Source organism: Nothoprocta perdicaria, unplaced genomic scaffold, assembly GCF_003342845.1.
Source record: "Nothoprocta perdicaria isolate Ctin4 unplaced genomic scaffold, notPer1 scaffold_0, whole genome shotgun sequence".
Classification (NCBI taxonomy): Eukaryota; Metazoa; Chordata; class Aves; order Tinamiformes; family Tinamidae; genus Nothoprocta; species Nothoprocta perdicaria.
Window position 1 is genome coordinate 10,597,979 of NW_020454092.1, and position 26,815 is coordinate 10,624,793.

At 45.5% G+C, this 26,815-nt stretch overlaps 1 protein-coding gene across 1 annotated transcript in view; it reads left to right on the forward strand.

Moving 5' to 3' along the window:
• The window catches only part of KALRN (kalirin RhoGEF kinase), a 464,489-nt gene that overhangs the window by 128,134 nt on the left and 309,540 nt on the right, over positions 1–26,815 (forward strand). The window contains exon 2 of the mRNA XM_026054352.1: positions 21,636–21,710. Coding sequence (XP_025910137.1) covers positions 21,636–21,710 — 75 coding nt within the window. The remainder of the gene's footprint in view (positions 1–21,635; positions 21,711–26,815) is intronic.

Sequence of the window (26,815 nt, forward strand, 5' to 3'; positions counted from 1 at the left end):
TTTTTTTTTTTTTTTTTTTTTTTTTTTTTGATGCTTTCCATTGCAGAAAATAGTATCCTTCTAGGAGCTCCATTGGCTTGCTGGACATTTATGCCACAGATTGACATATAGGTCATTTTCAGCCTTTCCAGGCATCTAAAGAAGGGGGGTTTGTAGACCAACACTGGAATTGCATCAGCTAAGGCAAAGTGCTGTAAAGTTTCCATTTCTCATGATTTTGGGCTGCTGCATAGGTGTAAACAAGGACTCAAGTAACTGATAGATAATTTACTATTTTGTTCACAGGCAGAGAGAGGGGAAGAGAAGGAAAGGACACCCTTTTTCAGAAATTACTCTGAAGTCTTTTGCTATCATCTCCATTGTCAGTCCTTCATAATTTCCYTCTCTAAGTGATTATGAACGGAAGAGGCCATAAATTATAACATAATTTGCCCCGATTAATGGTGAATAATCACTGAAGTTTTCAGAATTGAGTGATTCAACTGAAGTAATGGTTTGTGGTGAAAATGGGTTTCTATCATGTTACATATTGTTCTGTTACTGTCTCTAGCTTAGCTCAAGAGACACAAGAAAATCTCTTCTTTTTGCTAGAAGAATCTGGATTCTTACTTTTCCCAGCAAAATATGTGGATTGTCTTCTCAACTATTACCAGGAATCCTCAGAAAAGTCCGAGTGAGGGAATGACTAAATTTCTCTGGGCTCTCTTTACAGTAAAAAGCCAGTATGGACTCMTTACAGACAAGTGCATTCACTATTATCCTTCTCTAAGATCATGATCTTGTATATTAATTTCTGAGACTGCCAATTTCCCTACCATTTGGCTGATCTGCAAAAGCCATTGATAAGAGTTTCCTTCCTGTCATGGGACTAGAGTCTGTTTCCAGTTACCATCTTATGGTTTTATCTGCAACAGATTATCAACTATATAGAAGATAAAGTAAATAAAGTCTGTACTAAGATGTAAATCTTTTAATTTGTGAAATGTTTGAATTTTCTTCTTTGACTTTTAACTGTGCAACTTAGCATAATAATACTTTGATTAAAAAGCAAGTATATTCCTTTTCTTACTTTTTGTCTCATTTTTATGTATTAATTGCCGGCTTTCACCCCAGCTGTACTTACATAAATTACAATTAGAAAGGCCTGAGAATTTTGAGATCAAAAATATCACAGTTTTGTCCTTTGAGGAAATTCCAACGTMTTCCATTCAATATAGGAGTTTGGTTAAAGAATGAGATGCTTGGTTTACCCTCTTTTGGAGGAATAGTGAGAATATCTATGACTTGAATAGAAAAGTAGTCTGAGTAAATGATGAGCATCATCTCCCAGATGACACAAATCCTTTAACAGGAACCTCCTATGAACAGACAGTTCTCCAGACTAGAGAGCTCACATATGAGCCAGTCTTTTTATGGCTTAATGACTGGCTTTCACCGTACATCCTCTCACAATAAAATCTTTGGCTTAAAAGAGGGCCACTTGGCTTAAAAGAGGGCTTGGAATTCAATCATCTGTGCCAGAAGAGCATGTGGCCAAGACCCATTGGGGAGATGTATTTGAAATCTTGGCCAGTTGTCCTGTCTGGAGGAATGGATTTGAGTAATGACTAGATCAAATCCTGTGCRGGGACAGTGTTCCTTTGTAAGAAAGCAGAAGGAAGGATGAAGATCACTTAATCATTAATATCTTCATATAATGTAYTTCTGTCACCCATTGCCATTTTTTCTACTTTCCATGTGGATTTCTTTTAAATTTCTGTAAGCATGTTGCTGATTAACTCACCTGGCATCCCAACATGCAGTCGTGTCAAGCTCAGGGGAAGCTATAGGGCAGTAGTGAGTGTCCTCTTCAGGAACACTGGTTTTGGCCTAGATGTGACTCTTTCTGACTGCCTGGGGACAAYAGGATTCTTTCTTTCCTGAAGCAAACTTTGTTTTTTAGCTATACTTTGAACATTCCAGCCTGCCAGCTTCCTCTCCGTACCCTCCTTAACGCCTCACAGGCAGCCCTATGGGACAAGTGCTGAAATGTAAGAAGTAATCAGGCTTCAATACTGCATCACCTCCAAGTCTCACCTGAGCTGAGAGCAATTGCCAGATTTTAAAGAGCAGCTTTTCCTTTTGAGGACAACATCATCAACCTCATTTCACTGAAAATCGCAGAGAATTGGGACATACGTCTTAAAAGTTGAAGGTGATGGTTTTGTTAACCCAAGTGTTCTCATTTCACCTGCAAAAATAATTTATATAAGATCTGTGTTACCTGCCCCTCACTACAACTCCGTTTTGCAACTGTGTTCGCAACTTTGGGTTTGTAGATAGAGAAATTGCATGCCCCAGTACTCAGGAGATTAAGTATGTGGTTTCATGTTTTATTTTTCAAATCTGTCAACTTTCAGAGTTATGAATGCTTTGAAATTTGGTGCAGTCATTGCCAGATGTAAGGACGGCTTAAGGAGGAAGAGATCTGGGCTAACACCCACACTATGTTTAAATGTTACTTCTACCACCAAGATGACTTGTGGTATTACTTTTTCCTTTCAGAAGGTCAATACTTGATGTGGCGGGAATTTTAGATCTAATGAAATGAYTGAATGCTCAGAAGTTTGAGAATGTATAGATAGGCTCCTGGGACAACTGTCTTTTTAAAGTGTTTAGTAAAAATGCTTGTAAGCATCTGCAGTGTGGACGATAAGCAGATGAGCAATTCGTCTCTGCTTTCTGTCAGGGGAGGCAGTTCAGAGCGTCGCACGGGGCTCAGAGGCTTATCCTGCCCCTGCAATAACCCAAGGAATGGCCCTAGCTGCTGAGGTGCCTTGCGTTCCTCTGCCGGAGTCCTTCACCCACACAACCATGGAAGAGCAGCGCTCAAATGTAGCTGCCTTTACCTTTTGGATTTGTTTGCATGGTGCTTGAACGCTGCTGGCTGCTGCTTGTGGACTCCCAAGTTAATCATGGGCATTTTCCCTTCCAGTTGAGAGGTCCAAAGTAGTGCTATGCTCTCTATTTAAGGACTAATATTTTAATACTCCTTAGATTTCCTGTCTCTGAGTGCAGCCCCTGTAAAAGCACTTTGCCTCAGGCCGAGATGGCACAAAGCATCACCGAGCAGCTGCTCTGAGAAATGAGTGTTCCCGTTTGAGGAGGTTCATGTGGAGAGCTCAGGGATGACTCAGACAAGCTGGTTTTCTCTCTGAACCCAGTGTTCCGCGCTCTCAGTTCTCAGTGGCTCGTTGATGGTGGGTGCACCTGAAGGCTTCGCTAGCTCCGGGAGGGCTGGAGGCCTGCCCTGAGTAGCCTTCTGCAAACTCAGCCTCCTGGAAGCCTTCTGCCGTTCGGCCTGATGGCAAGTTACCTCACACGCAGCAAAGTTCAAGCAGTCAGCAGCCTAATTGCTCAAGACTTTACTTGGCAGCAACACTGCTAAATGAGCGACACTTCACAATTTTCTCAKTTTCCCAAGCTTGCTTTTAAGATTGGCTTTACATCTTGTCTTTCAGCCTTTTTATTTCTCTTTGAACATACTGTACAGAGAAAACACCCTCTTATGACTGATGGTAATAAATTTCCTTGGCCAGTGAAAAGACAGACTACTGCTTCCAGGCCCTTGGCCTGCTCTTGGGGTATAAGCAAATACTGCTATCCCCAACCTGTGGGTAAACCAAGATGCAGGGAGAGTGAATGATTTGTGTCTGATCACACGTTAAGTCTGTGGCCAGGATTCAAAAGCACAAGTTTCAGGCTAAGTCCCAGAGCCATCATTGTTCCTTTTCTTGGGACCATCAAGGAAAAAATGAGTTTCTGGAGACCRGAATGGACACAGCAAGACCCTGCACAGTGCTGAGAGAAAATCTCATACCTCAGAATGTGTTGGGCCATCTGCAGCTTTTATTAGCTTTACTGTGACACAGGTTACTTCATTCTCAGGCATTCAGAGAAGACTAGGCCAAGAAGGAGATGGTTTCCTTCTGAGGAATCAAACGTAAGCTGTGGGGTCATCCTTCCCTTCTGGACACCTACCATGTAAGAGTAACAAAAAGGGGTTGGCACCTTTGCTGATGGCTGGGGCTCTCTGTCATGTTTCTTTCATTTTGCAGAAGTTTTCTTTCATTTCTGCAGAACAGCAGGTAAATAAAAGATCAGAAACATTCTGTATTCGTAACTATATCCTAGACTAAATAAATTCATAAGCAAGTTTTGCACAGGATACACATCTCGAGGCTTTGAGCCAAGGAATTGTTCATGATGACTTTATTGCCGGATTAACATAGTATGCCTGCATGTTACTGTCAGCAGACAGATAAGCGGTCTCCTTTTTCTCGTTCTAAAATAATGTAATAAGAGAAGAACGAAAAATGAAATGAGCTTTCAATACCAATTTAATCTACATCTATGGATAGTTCTGCACAGTAGCTGTAACTGTGTGCTTATTTCCTGGTGTTCCTGAAGCCTCCCTGCAATTGCCAGTGCTTGTCTTGACACTAATTTCCTTCTTTAACTGTCTTGGTTTGCTTTTACATTTAACTCACCCTTGAATTTTCTGGATTTCTCTTGGTTGTCTGAAATAATTACAGCTTCCAGAAAAATGCTACTTTTGCCTCCAGATAGCTGAAAGGTGCTCAACCTAAACTCTGAATTACTGCTATTTTTGCTGGGAATTTGGGAGTAAGTATTCAAGCTTTAAATCAGTCACCGTGCAACATCTTGCACTGCAAGTGGCAAGGCATATCCGTGCCTTCATGTAAAGACTTAAAATAATTCACAGAGAAGCTGGAGAAATTCATATGGAAATGTAGAACTAAAGCATGAGTTGGGTAGGACAAATTTACAATTCTCTTATAACTATGTGGAGTTGCTCCTGCTAGTGCTGGCATTACCAACAAGAGCCTGGAGTCTAAACCAATGGGAAAGGCTCTGTTTTCCGTTCAGCCCACGGCATTTTATTGCCTAACAGATAATGAGTCTTGTTTAGCAGGTTGGGAGCTTGGCTGTACCAGCTAGTTTCTTCAAAACATGGCTTTTCTGCTACTAAGCACAATCAGAATGAAAATTAGCAGTCTTCTGAGACCTACCTTGATGCTACAAGACTGAGGTTTGAAAAACATCGTTTCCACAGAGAGGTACAACAATTGGCTTTTCCAAGGCAGGCTGTTATTCTTCAGGGAAGCACTGCCTACAAAACCATCCCCCTGCTCCAAAGGCAGCGCTTCCCAATGCTGTCCACCCCCTGCATCAGAATCTGCTGCCAGCAGCTGCCTTTTTATTAGGCCTTGAAGATGCTGCCTGGTACCACAGCCCCTAGCTCTCAAGCCACTGTCTACTTGAAGCATACTGAGAAAAAGCAAGATAGAATCCTGAAAAATAATGTATTTTGTGTTTTTTTTTTTCCTTTTTTTTTATTTGCATCTTCAGATTGGGATGACTCAGATGGCACAAGCTGTGATTACATGCTGGAAAAATATTAGCTGTAAGACAATGAGCCACAAGCAGTCATACCTTTGTGCTATGCTGGAAAAATATTAGCTGTAAGACAATGAGCCACAAACAGTCATACCTTTGTGCTATATCCATTTCAGAATTCCAATAATGGTTTATGAAGACAAGTCAGCAGTGGCTTGTTTGATGGAGCAGCAACATTGTCTTGCTCGACTGCAGGTTTCTAAAATATTCAAGTAGATTTCATCATTGTGGATGAGGTCTTGACTGGGGTTAAAGTAGAAAGGACCAGCAATTGCCTGGCATTAAATAGCTCTGTGATTGAAGAGGCCCTGGAAGGAGATCCTTGCGAGTGAACGTGTCCTAAGCAATGCAATTAGCATTTGCTGCTGCATTTTCCTTTGCTTTACACCTGAATACGTAAGTAGGACTAGAGCACAGAAGTACATTTCTCACTCCCGTAACAGCTATGACTGGCCCGATGCTGCGTTGATCACAGTGCTCCTTAATGATGGAAGTCAGGCACACACTTTCCAAATCAACAATTGTGCACTTAGCTAAAAATGGTAACATTTAGATTTAATTGAACACCCTTGTTTGTCCTTGCTGGAAGGGGAATGGAGATGGGGAGGGCCCACAGCAGTGGTATAAGGCTTACTGTAAGTTGGTCTGGCAGGTCTACCCATGCAAACAGACAGTCCAGGTTCTGAAACCAGCACAGAAAGGCTGGATACGCAAAGCTGGCCAACGGTTTGGAAAGTTCCTCCAAACTGATTAACTCAGTACATCTGCAAAAGCTGGCAGTGCTCCCAGCTTTTATTCTCAGCCCKCTTTTCCTGCAAGCTCTTCTGCATTATCTCTTCGGCTGCCATCAGACATTCCCATCATCTCCTGAAGGTGTAAGGCAGGAGGAGGCAGAGCCCAGATCCAGGCGGGGTGGTCAGCGCTGCCATGGTTGTATTGTGAGTCGTGGGACAACTCTTCATAACAATTGCAGTTAACRGGGGCAAACATTCCTTAATTTTCCTATTGGGAAAGAGAGGAAAACTCTCTGTCACTTAGAGCTGTTAGCTAGTGCTCCTTCAAATCCTTTCTGAGGCTGAAGACAGTTGTAATACTGGGGGTCTAAGCAGCAGCACCCAGGTAGGGCATACACTTGCCTTCATCTGAGAAACAAGGTGCTTCAGCAACCCTCATCTGCCCAGATGTAGCTTCTCCTGCAGGAGAGGGACCTGCTGACCAGCATCAACACAGTTTGAAGGGACAGTGCAGCTTTCTGAGATGGGACATTGCCAGAGCTTTCATGCAGATCGTTGCTGGACAGAGAAGCCTAAGTCTGTCTCTTGTCAGGCCCCGGCATCAGAAATGTGAGGGAGGTCATGGTGGACATGACAAAGCCTGAGGGATTTTTTTGTCAGCACTGGAGAAAGCTAATCCATACCAAAACAGATTTCAAGAGTCTTACTGCTCCTAGAACAGCCTGTTTCTTTCATATTCATAACGATGATTCAGATTCATGATTAACGCTTGTAGGAATCATCATAAGAGAAACATGCTAATCTTTACAACAGTGAGGTTTTACACACAGACAGCTAGATGAATGCTTAGGACACATATGTTCCTATGTGTCCATGTACAGCGTGTTGACTATGTCTCTAGTGCAACAATTTACAGCTTTCAAATAGTTAATATGGACTCAGCTTGCAGACTCATAAATTTCTGTTTAACACGCAATTCTGCTCTGAGAAGTGTCCGAATAAAAATAGCACCTTCCTACTGGAATGATCTATATTCTGTGTGTAATCATATGCAGATCTGATTAATTTGCTGACTAAATTAAGGAGAACAGTTTTGAAAAATGGGTGCCTAAAGTTAGGCTCTTGCTATTTGGATACCTACATATGCAGTAAAATTTGAAGTGGTACTTAAGTCTTGTCACTTCAAGTTGCCCTTGGAGCCGCTTTTAAAAATCGTATTACCTTCCTGGAGTCATGAAGCGTAGAATTAGATAAGTGGGTTTGAAAATATTGTCTTCATTTTCATTTATTATAATTTCTGTTGAAGCTGGAAATCCACTGCAGCTCTGGGAGTGGGCGAGCCGAATTCTTTCTGGTTCTTCTCGCAACTGCACAAGCCAGAAAGATGACAACTTAACTTTGAGATCTCAGCATGGATTCTTAGACCTGGTAGTTGGAAAAATAAACAAAGCATCTTTTTTACTTGTAAACTGAATGCATTTGATCTGGAAATCATTGAGCTGCAATAAACATGAACTCCATGATCCTGTTTTTATGGAGTCAGTTTTCGAAGTTGAACCACGCTTAACAAAACAATCATTGTAATTGAATAGCAGTGCTTACGAAAAGTGCTGGACTGAAAACACTGATGACAGGAGCCTTCTGTTTATCCCTGGAACAGCAGTGACAGTGGTAGCATAAGCTTACAACACACCATTCCTCAAACAATCGACACCAAAGGATCCAACTGGTCTTACAGCCCCCAATATCACTGCTCTGCTGGGACCTGTTTTCTAGCTGCAACCAACGCTCCTGAGCTTGCAGGAGTGTCAGTGGTTGCATGGCCACATTTCTGAGCGGACTTCAGGCTCCTCAACTTACCATCCCTTTTGCAGCTTCACTATTGCACAAAGTTGCTTAGAAGTGTAGGGCAGGAAGGTAGTTCAGCTGCTCTTGCTTATTCAGTCTCCAAGCATATGCTCGATGCTGTTTGGCTCACTGCTGTTTTGTCAACTAATTCTTACTGAGTAGAGCTTGAACTTCACCCCCATCACTGCCCTCTTTTTTTTTTTTTTTTTTTTAATTTTTTTTTTTTTATGAGAACATCTGTCTGTTGAACATCAAAGTGTAGTTTTTCAAAGCCACAAAGTCATATGACTTCCAGAACACTTAGGAGATGATCTACACAAATGCAGGCGAGGTCAGTTCTGCAGACTGCATTCTTCTGATGTGAGGCACTAAAACAGCCCTTTGTATTTGGGCAATAATACAGGTTCGTTTAAAAGTATTAGCTATCGCCAGGGCTTGACCTCTTAGGAAAGTATTCTTTACTGTGGGGTTTAAAGTGGATTTGGAAAGATAATTATTCTTGTCCTAGGGTAGAATCTGGGCAATTTATGTGCTCAGCTGACTTGTCATTTTGACTTCAATGGATGTTTATTYCCATAATGTAGGATTTTTTGTGCATGGCTGTGTTGTGCAGGCTGAAAATGATGGTAATGGATGGATTAGATACGTGCAGACAGTGATATTGCTCAGGGTGACACATTCTTAATTGTCTGGAGTCTTAGAGCAGGCAGTGAGCTTAGTACTGTAGCTCTTTAGTACAGAGGAAGAAGAGACTATTTATCTCATCTTTTCCCCTCTTTGTCTATGAGTTCACAAAACATTTCCAAAGAAACATTTCATGGCCATGAAGGGCTGTTTGTCTRTATCATTAAAGCCAATAAATATACCACTTAGGATAAAATTGAATTTTATCCCTTCTCCAGCATGGTGATTTTCTTTCCATAACAGTTCAATAGGCATTATGTATTCACAGGCACATCATGTCTGCTTTATCCTGTAGCTTTCTTGAGTAGTCAGACTCATGTATCTCCACTTTCTGGAGTTAATATATGCCTTGCTATAAAYGGATATTGTGACATTTGATATGACTTGCCAGAAACTGGTAGAGGTGGTCGCATTCACATGGGCTGCATTTTCATCAGGTGCATTTTAGGCAGGTGTTGACAAGAGGATCAAGAAAAATCTAGGTCTGGGTGATTTGGGAGGATCACCAGTGACTTTGAAATGGCTTCCTTCTGTCACACTCAGTTTCAGGTAATAACCTCATGCCTAGTAGTGCGCTCCAAGCCAGTTCTTCTGGTGGGACCCACAGCATGGGATGTAAAAYATAGGCCTGTACGTTCATGAATGAYCCTGGGGCACTTTCCTTAGGAAGAGGAGTTCTGGTTGGAAGGACATTGCTGCCTTTCCAGTGCATTTAATTGCAAAGTTCCTGACTAAAATCTCRTTTTGCTGTATCAACTGATGAAATTATTTTTGTCTTCCTCTTTTAAATCTCTTCCATAACAACACCTTTTGGCATGTTGCTTCCCTGCGCAGTTAAGTAGGGTCTGCTTTCTGTCTGTGTGTGTGGGGATCCTTGGCCATGGGCTGCAACTTCTCCCCCTGCTTCAGCCCTCTCCCTCACCTGCATCACTCCTGTGCGGCCACTACAGCCCCGGCCAAGGGTGACCCCGTCAGTGGCAGGACGGGCCGCAAGGCATGCCCGTTGTCACCACACAGCCGCCAGCAAGCAGGGGACGCGCCATGGCCAGGTTGGTTCTTGCAAGCCTGCTGGCCGTGGCCAGGTTGGAGGACTTGTGGCCAGGAGGGGCTGTGTGCCACGTGCCTGCCCGGCTGGGGACCTTCCAGGCCGAGCTGCAGTAGGGCAGGAGGCAGATGCTGCGGGGAGGGAGGGGGCATCAGCACCGCCCCCCTTCCCTGTGACTGACGGGCCACCTTGCACCAGCTGGTGGTGACAAAGGGGTGGAAACACAGCCTGTTAATGCGCACCTGCTAATATAAATTAATTATTATAATAACGAAGATGAAGCATGATGAATCTGTGCTCTCCAGCTCGTCTTTCATCCTGCCTTTGCTTTGGAAGCGGGCAGAAAAATATCAGTGCATTTCTTTCTTTTCCTTTGTGTGGCTAATTTGCTGGTTTTGTTTTGTAATTGTTCCTAACGTTTTATTGACTTCTGTCTGTGAATTGTCATTATTTCAAGGGCAGATTAGCATGGTAGTGCCTAAGAGTTATTGAATAGCTAACATAATGGACAGGTCATTTCAGCAGCAGTGCTGGGGTTTGGAGGAGAAGGTCATGAAGACCCGGGGCTGAGTCGTAGGCCAGAAACATTGACAAGGTCTATCCTTCCATCAGCAAAGTTAGAACTAAATATGAACATGAGCGTAGGGGCATGTGCTGGTGTTGGAGAGCAGGGATGTTTAATGTGATGTAAATGCAGGATGGATTCCGGCCTGGGCAAAAATAGTGAAATTGGTTATTAGAAGTGGTGCAGTTGAAGGAGTGAAATTTTACCTGTGGTAGGAGATGGGAAAGGATGAGGAAAGGAAAACTGAAAAACTGGCTGGGAAACTTTTTTTTCCAGCTTAGGTAATCAGGATCTTTTTGTTGCCTCAGTTCCTTCAAACTGGGGCCTATTGCTCTGCGTTGTATTCACACACAGCTCAGCAGCTGCCTGCAGCCAGATCGTGGGTGAGAATCGCAGGATGTATAAGTCAGAGCTGTGATCAGGGCATCATTTCACTGTCTTTGGGAGACCTTTCTAATGAGCTTTGTGGACTATTACCAGCGCTTTGTGTGTGAACGCTTCTTCCTCTGCAGAATTGGTGGTGTTTGCAGAGCTTGTGGCTTTATGAAACTGAAATCAAGGGAAATGCTAACCAGTAAAGTCTCTTTATATGAAGGGCAGATGTGAGTGGGAGAAGGACTTGATAAAGCAATCTGAGGAGAAGGTAAAAATAATTATTTCCATCAGCTCTGTTGAAAAATAAGGAGACAATGTCAGGTCAGTGGCTTCTGTATTTACCACCTGGCAGTGCTGTGTAGAGTAGTGGGTTAGAAAGAGGAGCACCAAATTATTTATTTTGCTGCAGCTTAGAGCTGCGTTAGCTGGTCATTTGAGTCCAGCTGTCAGGCATCTCTGCAGCAACAGCTTGCACCCTCTGGAGAGCCGTCAGATTTCATTAACCTGTAACCAGTTATTTGTGCAGCCCAGAGCTCCCCCTCAGCGTAGAGAAGCCAATTTATTGAGTTTGGGTGATAATCTGGTTAGATATGTTTGAGTCCCTTCCCTAAAGAAAAGTGCATTTGGGATGAGGAACGTGTTTTGGGTAACTCTAACATGCAGGCTCGCGGCCTAATAGGATATGCGAGATGAGATTAGCGCGTATCCTCCATCTCTGAAGGCTGCCTGGTGGCTTTGTGTAACTCTGCCTTCTGCTGAGGATAAATACAGTGAATTTAAGGGCTGCTGCTCCAGGAAGAGATCTAGACAGTTAGCAAGGCTGCTTTTAATCTCAGTCATCTCTTTATATGTGTCCTTAGTCGGAGGAAACTTAAAGCCGCGTTTTCAGCCCACTGGTGATGCTTTTCTGTTTGGCTTGACCATAACGTTGCAGGGTGCTCCACAGAAATGTCAGCCTTCCCGCACCTGCACGTGCTAGGGCTGTAAACACTTATACTCGCGTGCAGAAGAGATTTGGGGAAGAGGGAGCGAGTGACTGCAAAGAACAGCAGATGAACACGATTAAACAGAGGCAGGCAGTGATTTAATTGGCATTTATATATATAGAAAGAAAAACAGTAAGCCTGAAAAAGAAAGAAAAACGCAGCTAGGCCACTTCTAGCAGTCGGGAAGGCAGTTTGCTTTCCAGCATGATTCACATTTCCCGTCACATTTCCAGTCCCGTGTTAGCTCATTAACGGAGCAGCGGGACTGCGGGGCTAGCGGTGCCGGGTGAGGCCTTGTGGGAGCGTCGCCAGCCGTGTGTGCCGGGCTCCTCGCAGCCCCGCGGTCCCATCCGGCGGCAGCGTCACGGCACTGTAAAGTGCCTTTCCGTAACGTTGAGTGGGTGTCAGGATGCGAGGCAGAGCAATTACTCAGTCTCCRGAGCTCCTTACCCTCTCCTTCCCGCTGGTGTGCGTAAAGTGATTGCCCTGGCGCTGTGCAGATTTAGCATGCGGTGCGGGATGAGAAGCGCTTGCCGCTCAGGGTCTGCTTGGGGTCTCTTGCAGGGGTCACGGCTGGTGTGCGGCTTGGTGCTTAGCTGGTGAGGAGCAGCCCGGCTGCGAGGATTGAAAGCGGGTCCCGGACACACTGCCGTTATCTTCAGATTACTTTGCAGGGGCAAAGGCCAAAAGCAGGAGGCAGCAGCCACGGCGCTCACCCAGTACCTGTCTGAGAGCTATGAGGACAGCCCCTGCTGTCYATGCACCCCTCAGACATGACTTCTTCTTGCCTGTACAATTTCAAGGCCTCAGGACACGTATCTTAATTTATCTCTAACTAGGGAATTCATGCAAATAACTGCCTGAGGGCAGGACTCCTCAACTGGCTGCGAGTTGGGCTGCTTGGCCAGAGTGACACCGTCAGTGCAAACGTAAACCCAGGAGGTGCAGGCATAAGCCCATGCGGATAGAACAGTAGGAGCAAAGGGAGTGATCAAATCAGTAGATGTACCAGATCAGATGGGATCTGAAATAAGGTGAGGTGAGACAGAGGACAAAGTAAGCCTAGTGAATAGTAAGACGGGAATTTGTGGATGTTACATGAACCAAAATCAAAAATGCTTGAGTTAAAATCCACCCTGACACACCAAGCTCAACCTTCTATCCTTGGCATTGAGCCGCTTGAAGGCAATGGGACCATCAGCAGCATGTGAGGGTGTTAGGACAGGGCATGTTAAACCCTGCCAGAAAAATCAAAAGAAAAAGAGTTCTCTAGTGAAAGAGAGAAGGTGCAGATTGGTTTTCAGTGTGGGGGCAAATACAGTTGCTCTGTTTGTTTGCAGTTTTTTGCTTTTTAGGGAAGTCGCAAGCCCTGAGACGAGGATCTCAATTGGCCTCTAATTAAAGTTGCTTTCTTACTGTCTGGCGTGAAATCCCCCTGAGAGGCAGATGTTTGCAAAGCACACTTGAGGCGCCGGCATATGGTTCTTTGTAAGGCTGGCGTTTCAGAAAAGTGCCTCCTGAATGTTGTACGTAATTAGCAGGTTTTTTTTTATTTTATTTTATTTTATTTTATTTTGTTTTGTTTTGTTTTGTTTTGTTTCTTTGTCTTGTCTTGTCTTGTCTTGTTTGTTTTGTTTTATTTATTATTTTCCCAGAGAGTGACTGTTGGCCTGGGACCTCTAGGCCCTGGGATTTAGGGATACCCAAGTCATGACACCTTATCAGTTACGGGGCTGCCTCATCCCCTGCTGCAGTTTCTGGAAAAAAAAAAAAGCGCTTCACTCAAACTGGTGCCAGTTTAAAGAAATTATTCTAACCTACGTAATTTAATAGAGGATGAGATGCTGCGTGGTACGCAGCCTGTAGGATTTTGTGGAGGACTTAGGCCCTTCCTACAGAAATCTGTGAGCAGGTTTAAACTTTTTAGGGGATTATAAAGTTTTAAGGAAAGCTGCCGTAAGGAATCCAATTGTAATTTGGAGGAGAGTGAAGTGAGAAGAAAATATTCCTGCCCACTAGAAAGCATGGCCATCCTTACAATACTACTTCAGCTAATAGCCCATAGCTCTCTATTAATACTGTAAAAGGCTGTTGCAGCTGGGTGGCCACTSAAGTGCAGCACAGGCTGCAGGGGAAAGGTACTTAGCGACTGAAAGCTCAGGGTGCTCAATATGCTCTTTTTCCTCTGGGGCAGCGGATCCATCCCTCGCACACTTGAAAAATAAAACACCACGTTTTGTGTCAGTGACCTACTTTCTTTCCAACTTTCTCTGCCTTGCCCCTTGCTCCTAGAAAAGGCCTTTGTGCGCTCGCTGGAGCCAGTCTTTCCTCCGGCCTTGCCTCTGCTGGTCTGTGGAAAACCCCCTGCCTCAGAAGTGGCTTTTGAGGCAAAATTAACTCATGTTTGTGAGGTACTTTTGAGGCCTGTGGACCTGAATGTGCTTTAGTAATGTGGGCAGTCATTACTGCCATGCTGGGGAGCGGAGAACCAGGATCTGGAGCTGTTAAAGCAGCTCATTCAGGATCACAAAGCGATTTAGATGCAGCAGCACAAATGGAGCCAAGTCTTTTGACTAGCAGTCAGATGTGCGATCCACGGGACTACCTATAATGTCTAATTATTTCTCTGAGGGGAGGAACTGAAAGATCTCAGCCTGATTCCAAGGCCCTGATGAAAATAAAAAGGAAATTCATAAAAGACCGGCACAGTCACTGCATTCTCTTAGCATCCCTCTTAGCGTCTGTTTGAAGTGCAGGGAACTGAATCCCCCACAGATGGAGGCGAAGCAGAGCCCTTGCCATGGATGGTGCAGCAACTCAGCGTCCTTCTCAGGCTTTGTGTGGTTTTGCACCACGTAAGAAAAGGCAGAGGGTGGCTGCTGGCTGAGGTGGGCTGCACAGGGTGTGATGTTTTAGACTGCACAGGCTGAACGTAGCTTATTCAAGGCACATGTGTGCAGGGGCTAATGAACTCGCCCCTTCTATGTGAGYGGCTGTATCTTTATGCTTCGAAGCCTTGCCTGTTCTTTGGCCAGCTTTCAAGCCGAGGCTACTGTTTAAATGTGCGGACATTCAAGACTGTGCTGTGAGGCTGAGGCTGCCAAGTACCTCGTAGAAGGAATAACAATCTAGCAATTAGCAAGTGGCCCCGAAGGCCAGCGCTGCCAGAGCCCACGATCCGGAGCGGGGAGCTCGGTGGGGGCCGGTGGCTGCATTCCCCGTGACTGGCCCTTTGCAAGGGCCAAGCAGCAGGGAATCGGAGATGCCGACTTGCCAGTATGGAAGGGTTAAAAAAGCTGCTGGATCCTGACAGACAYTTGCAGAACTTCGGGGCTGAAGAAGCTGGGAGTATTGTTACCCGAAAGCTGTGACCAGAAGGATGTTCCAGCAAGCAACAGTGGGATGTAATTAATAGAAGGAAGAACAGAATGAGGAAAAATGGAGAAAATTATATTTTTCTTGGACTGAGTCTAAGTATTACATATGAAATGACATTTATTTTTATATTTTCTAATAAATGCAACTATGCAATAAGCACAGCCTTTGTCTCAGCTGGGGATGAAGTGTTTGGCATGTTGTCCAGTGGTATTTGTCCTCTGTGCGGACCATCTATTTGGTTTCCATGGTCCTTGTGACTTTCAAAGGGATCACTGGGAAAGTGAGGATGTGGCATGAGTCCCCACATCAGCCCATGCATTAGATCTGGTGGCATAAAAGCCTTTATCCTGTGCAAAGCTAGCAGAAGTAGTGGAAATCAGATTCATAGACCATTTGGAGCTGGATTCTCCATCAGATACCTGGTGGGCATATCATGTTCATACCTATTTGCCTATAATCCTATACTTACTACACTTAAATATACTAAAATAAGGAGAGTTTAGCTGCAAGCTTAAATGCAGTGTGGGTCTTCAGGTATTTACCCCAGGCATCAGTACAGATTAGGGGTTGACCTGCTGGAAAGCACCTCCACGGAGAGGGACCTGGGAGTCCTGGTTGACACTAAGTTAACCATGAGTGAGCAGTGTGCCCTCGTGGCCAAGAAGGCCAATGGGATCCTGGCCTGCATCAGGAGGAGTGTTGCCAGCAGGTCAAGGGARGTGATTCTGCCCCTCTACTCAGCTCTGGTGAGGCCGCACCTGGAGTACTGTGTKCAGTTCTGGGCACCCCAGTATAGGAAGRACGTGGAGCTTCTGGAGAGGGTCCAGAGAAGGGCAACCAGGATGATTAAGGGAATGGAACATCTCTCGTATGAAGAGAGGCTGAGTGAGCTGGGCCTGTTTTCTCTGGAGAAGAGAMGKCTCAGAGGGGATATGATGAATATGTATAAGTTCAGGAAGGGAGAATGCAGGGAGGAAGGGGACAAGCTGTTCTCACTGGTGGCCAGCGACAGGACGAGGGGTAATGGCCACAAGCTGAAGCACAAGAAGTTCCGTCTCCAGGTGAGGAGCAACTTCTTTACTGTKAGGGTGACAGAGCAGTGGAACAGGCTGCCCAGGGAGGTTGTGGAGTCTCCTWCTCTGGAGGTCTTCAAAACCCGCCTGGATGCCACCCTGTGCCACATGCTCTAGGTGTGCCTGCTTGAGCAGGAAGGTTGGACTAGATGATCTSTAGAGGTCCCTTCCAACCTTAAATATTCTGTGAATCTGTGAATCTGTATAYAGCAGGCAAGGCATCACCAAGCCACTGAAGTCCCAGGGCACTGTTGGCATTTCCATTGCACAGCTGAGAGCCGGCCGTATGCTCGTTCTCCGTGAGGTTAGAACAGCCAGTGCCGCCGGGGCTGCCATGGCAAATACTGGCAGTGCCCGTGTTGACTTTTGCCCTTCTCGTGGACGAGCCRTGCAGCGGCCGCCCTGACTGCGCAGGCGGCAGCCCCGCGGCTGCCCTTGCTCCGTTACTGCCGGCCGGCACGTCAGGGGCACCCAGCGGGAAGCTCTCGCACCAGAAGGCCAACGGGAAGGAGGGCAATGGCCACTATCACTGTCCCAGCACTGTGACTTTCATTTAACCTGCCTTTCCACCTCTCCCTGCTGCATCTYCTAGGGGCATAAATGCTTCCTGCGAGGTCGGATAGTACTTTTTATTGGTTATTAAGGAAGATAGTAAGTTTCTTTAGTGAAGCGCATAGCTCTGGGTGTATCTTCAGTAATGCTTGATGATGATTTTTACAGATTAGTCTTGAATCCTTGCTAGCTGAGGCTGCCTTAGATTCTGTCAGTCCCTTCCTTCACCTGCCAGGCTGCTCCCTGCTCTTGTGTGGCTGGTGGGGCCGCGGGCAGGCAGGGAGCCTTGCGGACCGGGAGACCTCAGGGCGCTGCCTGCGTCAGGGACCAGCCTGTCGCCTGCGGAGGAGCAYGCAGCAGATGCGCAGGGTGTCCCGGCCCATTTATCCCTGCCAGATGGTGCTAAAATACTCCTCCCAAGCACATGTTGCTTCTATTGAGCAAAATGTTTGTGCCACGCGGTGGCCTTTCCACTCCGGACCTAATGAGCCCTGGCCAGCAAAATTGCCGTGGCAAAGGCCCTGCTGGAGCCCCTGCGTGGCTYGGGGCATCGAACGCGGCTCTGCCAGAACGGACAAAGAGGACGAGAAAGAAAGGAAGGAGTTAGAAGGAGGTTAATGCACACAGAAAGTAAATAGCTGAGATAAAAATGCAGAAAGAAACAGTAACGGAGAGAAAAGGACAAGGGGAGGCCCAAAGTATTAAGAGAAAAGATGAGGGAATGATGTTCTCTCAACAAACAAAGGGATGGCTGTGTGTGAAATGCACCGGCAAAACGTTCAGAAATGAGGGTCCCTCTTTTATCTCTGCACAAACTTCCTCTGTGACGCTGGGCAAGTCGATCTCTGTCTGTCTCAATTTGCCGAGTGTGCGATGGGATATTGTGGGGTCTCTTGTCCTGCCTTTGTCTGCTCACGTCAGATGTTCCTTCTGTTCTGCCTCTGCGTTATAAAAAGCCAGGATGCTACATAATGCAAAACCAAAACCAAACCAAACAAAACAAGGCTTTGATGAAAAAAGGTAGACAGAGAAATAGGTTATGTTGAACCCTGGAGAAAACCACTCTGAAAATTTGTTATAGTGAGTAGGGGAAAGAGAGGCCTTTACTAAAGGAAGAAGAAAGAGAAATAATATGGACTAGATTAGTCCTACCGCTGCCTCCTGGACTCCAGAGATGAGTTTAGTCCAAGCAGTTTAGTTTTCTTTGGTTAAAAAAGCTTCACACGCAAATTTTAGAATAGTCAAATCTGTTTTGAGAACTCTCTGAATGTGGGCTAACTTTCCTGAAATGTTACATGAGACTTGGGATGAACAACTCTTGCTAAAGATGTCGGGAGCCAAGTGATGAAGCCCCATGCAGCGCTTTGACAGGAGGCCGCCTTCTTGCCTACGCATACTTTGCTCAGTATAGAAAGTATTTCCATATTTTCAGCAGCTCATCTGAAAGCTAAGAACATGCAGCATTGTTCAGATTAGTTAAAGCATTTCTAGGAACAGCCTCTCTGGATCAGACCGCAGGTCTGTCTAGCCCAAGACAGTGTCTCCAACAGAGGCTACTGCCCTCTGCTTCAGAGAAAGGAGTCCCAAAGCCTGCAGGGCTGTCTCCAAGGGCAATTTATTTTTCTCTCCAACAGTCAGAGTTTGGCTTTCACTCCAAAGCTTGTGGGTTCGTGTTATTTCCACGTGTTCTGTCTTTGTTTATCTTATTAATCTTTACTGTTCTCTGGAGATGGTTGTTATTTGTATAAATCTCAAGCCCCTTCTGGAAGCCGCCGGAGCTGCTCGTGGCCGTGTCCTGCGGCAGGGTGTCCCAGTGGGTCTCCCTTGTGTCAGTGGGTGCAGCTCCTAAAGCAGTTCAGGTCAAGTGCTCACAAATGCAAGAGAAAATGCAGAGCCGAAGAGCAACACACAAAGGGTCACAGAGGGACATTTTATAAATAAGAGATGCCCAGAAGGGACCACCTGGAATCTCCCCAGCTGTTGACAAAGCTCTCGGGAGCCTGGAGGGAGGGTTGATTTTGGCCCTTGGAGGCAGATGGGTTTAGCTCCAGGAGCTGCATCCCAGGTGAAGGGCTCGAGGCCAGACAGTGGTGATAGCACAAACGCTACCCAGAGCCTGTGACAGCCCTTAGGCACTTAGCTGCCTTTAGGAATTTTCTCTCTCATCCCTTTTTGTCAGTGAAAGTCAGTTTTGAAGGACAGGACAGCTCGTAGCGGCGGGATCACGGGAAAGGTCACGATGTAAATTGTTCTGTGGGCAGGGAGGGAAGCTGTGCGGCTGGGGACAGCTTTCATTGATTTGCTAGCTGTAGGACTGGCTCATGGTTTTCAAGTTTCTTCATTATTCTGGAGCACGACTGACCTTTCCTGGTGGATATTCAGAAGGATGGAAAAAGCCCTGCTGGCAGTGCCGTCCACCTTCAGGCGTGTGCTTGTCTCTCCTGTGCACAGTTGGGACAGCTCCGTCAGGGGCCTGTGAGATGCAGTCCTTGGGGGAGAATGCTTGAAGTTGATCCTGAGCCCTCACTATACTGGGCTACGAATGGCTTTTGCTAAAACGTTTTTATTAAGAGAAGTCTTTATTAAGTGTTGTACATTGACAGCCAAATACTGCTCCCACTGATTTTAGCGGTACATCTCATAAAGATTTCAGTGCTGTAATCCCTGCCCCATAGCTAACTGCCTAAGAATTGACCTTGCTGTTTCCCTGAAGAATTTAGCRAACACTGGCCCAACTTCAACTCTTATTGACACTGATGATCTCACAGCTGGAGGAGTTTGGGCCAATACTCTCAGTGTCTTAGAGCTATCATGATGTATGTAGTGCACTGCTTGCTCTGGTTGGCTTCATGGCTGGATGAGATGCTTATATATAGAGCTGCCTAAATTTCAAATTGTTGCCTGTGGCTAAATGGCTCCTGCCTGCTCTGTAAGAACTGGCCAAATTCTGGTGTCTGGGAGGTTACTCACTCTGCTTACGAGGATAGGGTGATAGCAAAGTCATAAATCTTTAATACAGAGTGCACAAAGTCCTGCTGGCTTGAACACAGAAAGAATCCAGCAGTGGGACTAGTTTCCCTGGTCCCCAAGCACTAAAGAGCTCTTTAGGGATCTCTCAGGACCATGCTCCAATGCCTGCTTAAATTGCAGCTTTGCTCTTATGTCTGTCTCCCTCCAGCTCTGCTGAACCCTCCTTTCCACTGAGCCCAGAGCCCCATGGCGGTGGGGTCAGCGAGTACCTCGTGTTGGGCTTTGCTTTGGGAAGCAGCAGCTGCTCAGCTCTCCAAAGCAAACCGTGGCGCTGGCAGCTCGGCTAAGCCGGCCCTGGGGCGCTGGGGCGCTGGGCAGCGCAGACCAAGCCGTCGTCTCAGGCCACCAGGCAGCAATACGGAGCAGCTGAGGCTCCAGCAAAGCTCCTCGTACGGCGGCAGCTTTTTAAAGGCAGCAATATGACACACTGTTGTAGATGCAGCTGATGGACCCGGTGGGGGACAGATTTGCACACACACGATAGTCCTATTGCAGCGGCTGACTGTGAATATAAACTGCTCCTCATTTGCCATTAACAGTAACTCACACGTAATAATAATATTGATACTGGTAGTGCACAGCTTCAGCGGCTGGTGGGAATGCCTGTTGCAGTCTTCATCCTGGCAGTTTCTCTGTGTCTGCATGGATCAAGACCTTATAGCTCTGCAGGCTGCACAGTACAAGAAGTCTGTGAAAACAGAGAATGGGACTTTCTTCCCACTCCCACTTTCAATCGCGGATAATGAGGCTTCATGTGCTGTGGCCAGCAAGGAAGGCGTGATGGCTGCAGTGATGATGCCTCATTTCTAGCCGATCAAGGAAACTGCCTGAGCGAGAGGACTCCCTTGCCCTTGTGCTGTCTCCGATAAATGGGATTGCTGCCTGCCTGAGAAAGGCAAAAAGTGAAAATACGGGGTTTGAAATGTGCTGCAATCTTTGATGAGGCTAGAGCTGAGATAGCTCTAAGGCTGTAGTGAAGCTATCTTGTCATGGTGGGTGTTCATTCCTCACTGAAGGATGCTTTATTTTTCAGCACAATGGCAAAGATGTCCTTCAAACCTGCCTTTTGTTTTTTAATAGCACTGATGGAATTGCAGTCTGGCCTGCAGTCTGACGATCCGTTTCTGCTGGTCATTTGTAAAGGAGAGGGATGCTTTTAGTTGCTTAAACAGTAGGCAATTCTTTTCATTAGGTTTCCAGGAGAGTAAAAATCAGAGGTTTCCTTGGTGAACTTTCAAGAGGGATGAAATCATTTGGCACTGCAGGGCAAGGCAAGTGGCCTATCTGAGTGTATTTACCATGTAATCAAACAGCTTGAATTACATGAGGCTGCATCATGACTTCTGAGTACTTCTCATACAGGGAAAAGCTTTGGCTATCTCATAAGAAAGGCATCCTCCCTTTGGGTGTGCTCCCCACCTTGAAGGGCTCCGTTTTGAGCTGTGCTGCGTGGAGCAGACACAAGCATGGGGGGAAGGCCCTTCTTTAACCAAGCACTGGGCAAATCTCTCYGTCAGGGCCAGGCTAAATGAAGGTATCTGTGCTGTAATAACCCCTGCAATTTTGCTCAGACTGTGTTCAGAAGGTGCAGGGAAAAGGCTTTTGCAGCTCTGTATGACCCGTGGAAGTCCAATAACGTGATCTATAAAACAGCAGAGTCTAAATCTGGTTCCTTGGTGGGAAATTTATTAACCTTGAAGAACTTTTGAAAGATAAAGTAGGATGAGTTGATTCTCTGTGCTTTATTTCTGCAAACACATCTCTAGTGATGCTAAAGCTATTTGTGTATCAGCCATTAGAGTCTGGCTCATGTGCTCTTATGTAACTTTCAAACCTTCTGTAGTCTGATTTTGAGAAATGTGGAACTAGGRCACTTCTAATTGGGCTTTGCTCTTTGTTTTGCAGGTTCTTTTCGAAACGATGGCTTAAAAGCTGCTGATGTCCTTCCTATACTAAAGGAGAAAGTGGCCTTTGTGTCAGGTGAGTCCCCACTTCCCTCGCTGTCCCTAGCCCAGCAGGGACACTGCTAGCCAGGATACCAGCTCGTATCTGCTGGTATCGTACTGCACAATTAATAAGTTCCTGTTTGAACTTAGTAGTACTTAAATTATCTCTCTCTTCTGCTAAGAACGGAGTAGCCTGGGGGACAGGGCCGCACAGTAATATGGAGGGGTTTGCAGTGTGGCCTGTGGTGATTTTCTTAAAATTCAGAGAAAGAGGTAAATGAGAAGTACTCCATAGTCTGTACCTGCTCTGTACCTGCTCTGCTGCAGCTGCAGTTTGCTATATCTCAGCTTTMTGGGTGGCTCAAATCAGGGATCCTGCTTTTGGCTTATGGTGAGGCAATATTAATTCCTCTTTATAAGAAGCACCAGCTTCTATAAATCACTGGTAYTTTGTTTGCAGTCCCAATCAGCCTGCAGCTGCAAGTACCATCGGTGATACATTTGCATAACTTAGATTCTCCAGAATTTACAAGCAMAGGTTTACAAGCTTTGTTAAAAGGATGAGTCTGCAAGACTTGGGGGTAGACAGGGACCAGGTAGTATGTAAAATGTTTTGAGAATGGCCTGGGTCTAGGTGCTTCTGGGGCCTATTACAACTTGTTACTGAGAGAAAGTTGAGAACRATTCAAGTGATCAGAATCTCACATGAAATCACTTGATTTGGCAGATAAGAAAGGGATGTTTCCAGTGTTAGAGTTACTGATGGTTGCAAATCATTCGAGCTTCTTTTATTGATCTTCCCCTTCTCAATCAGAAATCCTATATGAAAAGCAGCCAGTGCCAGACTTGCAAGCTTTGCTCTCTTTCCTGCATCTGTGCAGTAAGGTTGACTGCAAAGGTGATGGCAAACAGCAGCGAGGCCGTTAGCTGCCTGGCCCCTTCCTCCCTCGCTGTCCAGCGCAGAGGTGCCGGAGCAGGGACTGTGCTGGCAAGGGCTGCAGAGCACTGGAGGCGTCTGGCAAGTCATGAGATCCTTGGCCTGGGATGTCAGTTGGCGTGAAATGAATTCCCATGCAGTGGCCATGAAACAGTGTGAAAGCCATGAGTCCAGCAGTGACCTGAGCAAACGTTGTGTTTTGATTGATGCCGTGAGAAAGCAAGACTTTGAGGGGAATTTTCAAGACACTGGAATGCGTCATGTTAAATCCCAGGACCATGGCAGCAGTACGGCCATACACAACTACTTTATCTCACACTGGAGTCTCATTCTGAATGCCTTTGATGTTTTATGTCATTATTGTCTTTCACTCCTCTTAAGAGTGGAAGAGTCATAAAAATGTGGCACTACTGCAGGCTTGTTTGGGACAGAAAGCAAAACGGAACCAGGAGCTCTGGGGAAGGGAAAGGAAGGAATTTATTCAGGGACTATCTGGGAATTTAGTTCTTGGTTTCTGCCGTTGCTTCATGTGAAAATGTCCACGGGATTATTTAGCAATTCATGAAATATTTAATAATAGCAGCTACYCTAGATCATTTATGGGCCCCCTTGCACTCATGGTGCTTGAGCTCTGTTCTGACCCAGAGGGTCTCTCACCAAATCATCAAGTTGTTAGACGCTGTCCTGGGCCAGGCCTGCCTTGTGGGGGGGTTCAATAAGCCGTGCCAGTGCAACACACTCCCCTGCAGCTTCTCACTGCGATTCACCACAGGCAAGACACAGCTCTGGCCTCATAGCCTCAGTACCCTCCAAAGTGTCTCTGCTCCAAGAGAGACTGTTCCTCACAAAGCTAGATAGCAGGCTTGGGATTTCCACCTCCTCTCCACCATTTCCAAACACAATGAACAATGGCCTTAACTGCCAGGGGCCTTTGAAGATAAAAGGTACTGGGGCTATTGTAAAAAGACAACTTCATCCTCCAGCCCAGGGCTTAAGTCTTGCTCAGACTTTCCCTGGGTTGTTGTAATAAAATAGATTAAGAAAAGTATTCATATGCTTTGAATGATGGCTGGGTTATTTTTAATTAAAATGGAATAACTTTGTAGAGCATACTTTGAACACAAAAGAGAAAATGCTTTCCAAAAAAAAAAAAAAAAAAAAAATCAAATTGCTGAACCTTTCCAGAAGAAGTAGTTCTGCTGTAGTTAGAACAGACTTTGTGAGCACATTGCGCTTGTAATCAAGCTTCCTCAATGAAAAAAACAATACTTTATGGAGTCTTCTTCAGAGTTTTATCCTGCAGTTAATTTTAACAATAACAGTAAGGTAAAATTGCTCTCTGGGGAGTTCCTCTTGTGCTTACAACAGCAGAATTCATCAGCACACACACAAAAAATTCTCACTCGAGCATCTCAGTTAAATAGTTGATTCTTTTTTTCCTTTCCTCGTCTGCTGTGCCTCACTAGCTGGTCTTTTAGACTATGATCCTACAGGAAGGCTGGAGGGAGCAAATATGTTACTTAAGGCAATGGCTCTACCAGGCTTGGTGTTTCAAAGCTGTGGATGCTCCACTTTTATAACCCCAGACTGTGCAAAGCAGTAAGGCAGAGAATTAACCGGAGCATGTCACTGGATGCTGCCAGCAGATACAACAGGACCTACTTGTACGGCCTTGTAATCTCTGAGGAGCACTCAAGCCTTCAGAAGTGCACTTAATTTCCGAGTTGAAATACAGCTCTAACTAGCTGGGCACGGATTCATCCCGGCTAAACGCTGTCTAGGGCTCTGTGCCTAGTGCTTCCCCTTGGCTGGCTCTAGCCCGCAGCAAGCAGCAGGCACAGGGCTCTCCGTGAGCCTCTCCAAGCACTGGGGCATTGAGAGGTGGATAATGATTTTTTTTTTCCTGGAACTGCTTCTCCACTCCTTTCMGTGACCTCGTGTATAAGCTGCATTGATCCTGAGCAAGGTTCATTTGTGTGTCTAAAGAGCACCTGAAAATCCCATTGCAATACTCGTGAGCAGAGAGACAGTCTGAGCGGTTGTGAGCAATAACAGATCTCTGCCGTCGCAGTCTGGTTCCATAATTGACCTCATGGAAGCAGATGAAGCAGTGGGGAGGTGGAGGCTTCGGCCAAACGCTTGTTGCCTAAACGCTAATAAAATCTTGGCTTTGCCTGGTTGGTTCGCTGTGTTGTTTCCAGCAGTGCAATGGCTTTGGGGACTGTTTGGGAGCAAGCTATAAGCCAGAGGCTGATTTTTGTATTCTGAGGAGATGAGCACAGAGAAAAGGAAATAAAACAGGTTATACATTATTTAATTTTTTAGTGACAGAATGARAGGTGGTGAAAGTGGTGTTTTGGAATCTGTGGTTATAGCCTTTCTTGAGAAACACAGATGTTGCTTTGGAAGAGCAAGTTCAGCTTGATTCTATTCATAAGAGAATTAGTATTAATCACTGGAACCACAGGAGAGCTGCAGGACGTTTGTGAGCATGGCCGCAGCATGGAAGGCGAGTGCTCGGGTGCCACTCACCTCACAGTGGCCATATCCTGCTGTATCCACCAGCTGGTTATTGGACAAGCAGGAGGGATGGAGCACCTTGGTGGGAGCCTGTAGGGAGCCACTTGGGATTGTCCCAGYGCAGGAGGGAACCCCTCTTGTCTTCCCGCATTCCTCAACTTCATCACTCTTTGGGTATAAAAAGCTTGTGGGCTGACTAATGCCATAGGCCTTTCTGAAACCATTTATCCCTCTCCCATGGTCTCCCCAGAAGAGTTTAGCAGGAGCCTTCACTTTCAATTCTCTACAGGGAAAAGAGTTCATAAAAAAAGGCACCATTTCACCCAGGTGAAGCCTACTGAGCTCTTAAGGCACAAAGTGGTACAGTGGTACTGGCCAGTAAGGAGGGACTAGRCTGGAGTGAGGTCAAGAGCCTGGAGGCAGAGCAGAAGGTGCTTTACTGGATGGTCTTTCGGTGGAAGCAGCTCACTGTGAATAGATCCTTCTGATCCTTTCATCTGAAAGGACAACTTTGCAATTACACTTCTCTGAGTTTATGCCTGGTGGAATGAGTCAACAGGGAAGTCTTAAGCAGTTATTTAGTTTCTAAGACTAGTGTTGAGACTGGGAAAAGCTTGTTCTGAGGTGATGACTGCATTGGGGAAGACACTGGCCTTCCTAAAAATTCATCTGAAGACCACAGGTCATGTAGTGCCGAAGGTATGTGAGATACGTGTGTGGGATGGTGTCTACCCTTCTGTGTGATGGTTGTGTTACATTCTTCAGAGAAAGAGCTGAAATAACATCCCAAATCCCACTACGCTTTGGAAGAATTCAGATCCAGGATTCATGGAGTCTGAAACATAGAGTTGTGGACACTGGCATTTATTATTGGGTTGGGAACAGAACTAACAAAACTAGTTATTTTTGAATGGTATAAACAGTTTGTATTTGGACAGAAAGTTTTGATTCAAAGTAATAGTTTCCATTCTCTTTTTCCTGTGGAATGAAAATTTCAGCTGAAGCATTAACAATCATTCTGCATTTTGTTACAGAAAAAAATGCCTTCTTTTTATACTGTTCCCTGATGTAATTTGAAATGGGCAGAAATTCCAAAAAGAGGAAATATACTCTTAGGAATCTCGTAGCATTGCTTGACTGTTGAATTTTCCTGGTGGTTTTGGGCTCGTCATGCTTCCATCTAGAATTTGCTGATGCATTGCTGCAGATTTTTCTTTGAAGATAAAAAATGAGGAAGTTTAGACTGTAAGGTTTCCAGGTCTTCTGATGAGGTCTGAGTCTCTGGGCTCTTCTCTTCTCTTCTCTTCTCTTCTCTTCTCTTCTCTTCTCTTCTCTTCTCTTCTCTTCTCTTCTCTTCTCTTCTCTTCTCTTCTCTTCTCTTNTCTTCTCTTCTCTTCTCTTCTCTTCTCTTCTCTTCTCTTCTCTTCTCTTCTCTTCTCTTCTCTTCTCTTCTCTTCTCTTCTCTTCTCTTCTCTATGTTAATTAATTTATAAGGATATAGAAGAGCCTTTACCTATAGGAGCTATTCAGATGTCCTCATCTGGGCTTTTAGAATAGAAATCAAAATGTTCCCGGAGATCTCTGGTTTCATGTGCAGGTTGTGGCCATTCTCATTCACAGATAACACATTGCTAGTGTGCAGAACCAGTTGCCATTTTTCTTTCCATATGTCTCACCTGTAG